The 5,008-nt window shown below is 36.5% G+C and overlaps 1 protein-coding gene across 2 annotated transcripts in view; it reads right to left on the bottom strand.

Annotated features, from left to right (window-relative positions):
- LOC122349937 (intraflagellar transport protein 81 homolog) overlaps positions 1–5,008 on the bottom strand; it is a 17,951-nt gene that overhangs the window by 12,366 nt on the left and 577 nt on the right. For both annotated transcript variants that reach the window (XM_043246078.1, XM_043246079.1), the window contains exons 2-9: positions 4,782–4,885; positions 4,392–4,572; positions 3,215–3,304; positions 3,067–3,132; positions 2,279–2,389; positions 2,062–2,146; positions 1,651–1,814; positions 842–937 (exon numbers count right to left, since the gene is read on the bottom strand). In XM_043246078.1, the coding sequence (XP_043102013.1) occupies positions 842–937; positions 1,651–1,814; positions 2,062–2,146; positions 2,279–2,389; positions 3,067–3,132; positions 3,215–3,304; positions 4,392–4,572; positions 4,782–4,885 (897 nt within the window). The remainder of the gene's footprint in view (positions 1–841; positions 938–1,650; positions 1,815–2,061; positions 2,147–2,278; positions 2,390–3,066; positions 3,133–3,214; positions 3,305–4,391; positions 4,573–4,781; positions 4,886–5,008) is intronic.

The following is a 5,008-nucleotide window of genomic DNA, read 5'->3' as shown; positions in this document are numbered from 1 at the left end:
TAATATATTAATAAAAATGAAATTATAAAAAAGTTAAATTCTGCACTATTTCTTACTTTCATTGGAGATGAACAAGACACTAAAGACTAAAATCATGCAGGAGCACATTTAAATAAAAGTGAGACAAACTCCACACATTCTGTAATTCATGTATATTTTTATATAAACCCTTTTACCCAAATTGGCATAGTAATAAACAAATGCAATTTGTTTAAATAATGCTTTAACGTTGTTTTTCTATGTAAATGTGCTAGATGGCTTGTTTGACAAGATAAGACATTCAAAATAGAAGACTCGTGTTTAAAAAAATTTCCCAATATTAAATGCAAAATATGTTGTGTGCGAGTGGCTCCATAGACCCTTGTAAACCACTGTCTGTAGGAAGATCAGTTGCCTTGAACAAAGGTCAATTATACAGTCTTGTTGTTATACAAAAATATTTGACATCAGAATGTCGCCGCTGTCCATTCAGAATCAAGAGAGACGTTTAATAGTCTATGATAATGCACATCTGGCAACTACATATGAAACAAATGCACATTGTTGTATTAGCAAATCAGAGAACATCAAATATTCTTTCAAGTTCAAAGACATGCAGGACAAGTGCATCATGGATGCGAAGGTCACATGGTCACCTATACCCTGCGCTTCCATTCTGGGCACGCTGGGCTTCAAAGGGCTTAAGGGGCATATAGTAAAATCACACAGTACTCAACTCTGCATGAATAAAGATTGCATGCAAAACAAAGTTTGGGCAGAAATCTTCCTGCTCAAAATAAAACCCGACCTCTCAGGTAAAAGAACAACACCTGCTCAAGCAAATTTAATTTAAAACATTTACCTGCTGTCTGAACAAAGAGAGTTTATCATCCATTGGGTCGTTACGCATCATCCTCTTCTCAATCAGATGGTTGATCTCTGTGTTGGTTTCTCTGATCTAATGAACAAAAGACAATTCATTACTCTATACACTACTTTTAAAAGTTTCAGGCCAGTAAAAGAAAGATGCATTAAACTGATCAAAATTGAGAGTGAAAACATCTATATATTTCAGTGTGTTTTATTCCAAATCAATCAATCAATCAATCATTTTTATTTATATAGCGCTTTTAACAACACAGGTTGCATCAAAGCACTGTATAAAGCAGAAGAATACAATGACAGGGATGTATAATGACGAGAGTGAACAATTTGTTATTAAGTGCAGAGACGGTCTCTGTAATCAACTGGACGATAATCGCTAGAAGTTAAGTGTCCCCAACAAAGCAGAACAGAGGCGACAGCGGCAAGAAACCAAAACCCCATCCATACAGAATGGAGAAAAAAAAAACCTTGGAAGAAACCAGACTCAGTGGGGGCTAGTTCTCCTCTGACCGGACGCCCAGCACTTAACTTTCAGTTCAATTTTAAACGCAGCTGTGTCNCTCTGATGAACAATCTCTGGGTGCTGATCCACCATCTAGTCTGGATACAAACTATAAATGCTGTTCTTTTGAACTTTCTATTCGTAATCACGACAAAACTGCACAGCTGTTTTTACACTTTCGTTAAGCAGCACATCCGTTTCCAACACTGATTAAAGTCATTTTTGTAGGATGACGCCTACATGTTTTAACATTAACATATTCACATTCATGCACACCGACTGACCTTGTCCTCCAGCTCCCTCAGTTCTGCTTGGCCCATAGCAGGCTCAGACGCCACCTTCTGTAAATACTGCACCACCTTTCTCATGTTCTCCATCTCTCTAGGCAGCTTCTCAGACACCATGTAGGAGTTGAACTTGATGTCCTCCTCGAGTCTCTTCATAAGGCCTGTGATTACAAAGTACTAAAGTCATCTTGTTCTGTGCCACAACACTGTGTAATAAGATACGGTGGACATCACGTTGTGGAGGTCTGAAACTTGCAATGCGAAAACAAAACAAACAAATGCACTATGAGTCAAAAGATGAGTAAAATGTGCACAAAACTAGCGTGAGTGTGCACCAAGTATGGAAGACATGACCCATTCTTAAACTGAGTAATTCTGGGACAAGTGTCTCTAAGTATAACAACTCACTCTCTGGCTTTTCATCTGCGGCTGCCTGCTGCAAGTCTTTGAGCTGGATCTGACATCTCTGCAGTCTCTGCTCTGCCTGGAAGAGCTACACCAGAGACAAAACACAGACTGAGCTATCGGGAGACAATAACTGATTCTGGTTGTGGAGCTCTAGTGAGTTTCTTCAGATATAAACGTACAGCTGATGTATTTGTGCATTTGACGTATTTGTCTCTACCTGGTTCTTCTGCTCCTGTTTCTGATGAGCAAGAGATTCTTCTCTTTCTTTTTCCACTCTTAACTGTCTGGCCAGGTCCAGCATGCGTTGATGGTTTGAAACTGCCTCCACCTAGTGGAGAAGAATAGTGTGACAAAAACCAGAACAAGTATAGTCGTTTTACATTAACTATGCTAAATAAGTGAATTGTCTGGAACAGATATGAACATGGTTTTTTAAAAAAAACCTGGCCTTGCCAGTTACAATCAAATGCGGGAATTTTCGGATCCAATTCAAACTAATCATCGCATTCAAAATAAAAGTTTTTTTATGTGTGCGTACTGTGTATATTTATTATGTATATATAAATACACACACATACAGTATATATTTTGAAAATATTGACATATTTACATTCACATATCATAAATATATTTAATATATAACGGTACATATTTATGAAATATACACATGTATTATGTTCACACACATCAGTACACACGTGTATATTATGTAAACTAAATCTTTTATTTGGGATGCCATTAACCGTTTCTCAGCACTAGTCAGAAGTAATTATTTTATAATTGTTAAATATTTAATAAACCTAAACCTATTTGGGGTTTTTTTATCATATGCAGTGGTGGTCCTAAATTTTGTGTGGATCTAAATGCGTTCATTATTCCATTCATGTTTTTTAAACAGTGAAAGCAGATATTTAATTAAATCTGTAAATGGGTTCATTTGCAGGTGCAATTCCATAATTTTATTTATTTTCACAAACAGATTCTACAGGATTCTGTCTTTCTTACCCTCTTTTTAAGCCGCTCCACCCTTTTTATGAGTTGATCCTTCTCCTCCTCCATCGCAACAATGTCCTGCAGCGACACAGTGTTATTGTGTATATAACGCAAAACTCTACATGACCAGATGGGACTTCAGCAACACTGGCTTTCTTACCCGTCGAATCTCAGCGGTGGAAAAACCTGAGCTCTTCAGCTGTTCACACTCTTTGTGGATGTTCTTGAATCCCTCCACCAGCTCCTCATACTATGAAAACGATAGAAACAAACATTATAATAAAACACAAAAAATAAACATCCATTAATGTAATGTAATCTATAGAAGGTACACAAATAGGGCACAAACAAGGAAGTTAACGCTTTATTTTACGGTTACACCTATTAGTCACTTATTAGCATGCATTTTACTAATTTTAGCCATTTATTAATGCTAATAAAGCCTTATTCTACATGACCTTATTTAACACACCTAAACCTACCCAAATACCTAAACCTAACAACTACCTTACTAACTAACAAGTGTTAACAAGTGATATATATTCTAAAGTGACACCAAAAGGCAGTTTGATAAAGGGTTTTTTTAAAGAAAAAAGTAAGCAACCATGATTACAAGTACACAATATATCATTTAAAAATACAACAAATATTATGAGCTTTTTTTTTTTACTAATCATTTCATTATTTACCAGCAATACACATTTAAATTAAATGCTTTTTCATTTCTGATAAATTAAATAAATATTAAACACTAGTTCGCATTCAAAGTACCTTGTGATATAGAAAACAAAACAGAATAAAACCAAATAGAATACAATAAAAAACAATGTTTTTAAGGCTTAAAAGAATAGTTCAGAATAGCTGAACTACATTAGCTCAAATATTTTATTATGCTAAACATTTTCTTACCCTCAAGCCATATAAGATACAGCATGAGCTTGTTTCTTCATCTGAGCACATTTGGAGAAATTTTGAATTACAATACATCACTGGATCACCAGCGGATCCTCTGCAGTGAATGGGTGCCGTGAGAATGATCATTTAAACAGCTTTTCAGTTCACCGGTTATTAACTAAAGTTTAGTCTTCTGAAGTAGTCTGAAGTTGCGTTGTGGATTACTGTGACGTTTTTATCAGCTACTCTCAATCTGATGGCACCCATTTACTGCAGACTATCCATTAGTGAGCAAGTGATGTAATGTTAACTTTCTCCAAAGCTGTTCTGATGAAGAAACAAACGCATCTGAATCACAGACTGCCTGAAGGTGAATACACTTTCACCCTTAATACTTATTTATTTAACTATTCCTTTAAGCCATATGTTCAGTATAGTAATACCTGGTGGTAGGTCTCAGCAATGATATCATCTTGAAGAAACTCAGCAGGAATCTCTAGTTTGACGAGGAACCTGGCCAGGTACGCTCTCTTCTTCAGCTCTGGAATCCTCTGTAACAGCCAGTGCAAGATGGGGTGCACCACAGGCTTACTGCCCGTCACCAAACCCTGACGGAAGCTGCTTCTGTCAAGGCACGCGTATATCAAAGATGATTAGATATTTAACACTTTTAAAAAGCACGAGAGCGAAAATAAAACCTCTGAATCAATCTTTCCGTTTCTTTCTCCAGAAAACAAACCTGGCCCCCCGGCTAAGCTACAACACCATACCCATACGGTCCTGAGACCACTACTTTACATATTCTATACTGTTTTTCACTATTTCTGTCTTACACTTCAGACATTCCTCCAGGAGGTTTGTATTTCAGCATCCCCAGAAGAGTAAACATTCTCTTAGCTGTCTGCTCCGGCAGTTCCTCACGTATATCAATGGTTTGCTGAAAGAAAAGTTAAATGGAGACAAGTTAAAGCGTTAAAAACAGACAATTAGAGGAAACACACAGGATAAAAATAAACCTGACAGGTTCTGTATAGCACACCAGATTGTTAAATATAAATAT

The sequence above is a fragment of the Puntigrus tetrazona genome, chromosome 8 (assembly GCF_018831695.1).
Source record: "Puntigrus tetrazona isolate hp1 chromosome 8, ASM1883169v1, whole genome shotgun sequence".
Taxonomy (NCBI): Eukaryota; Metazoa; Chordata; class Actinopteri; order Cypriniformes; family Cyprinidae; genus Puntigrus; species Puntigrus tetrazona.
Note: the sequence above shows the minus strand (reverse complement) of the source record. Positions and strands in the feature narration are given on the sequence as shown.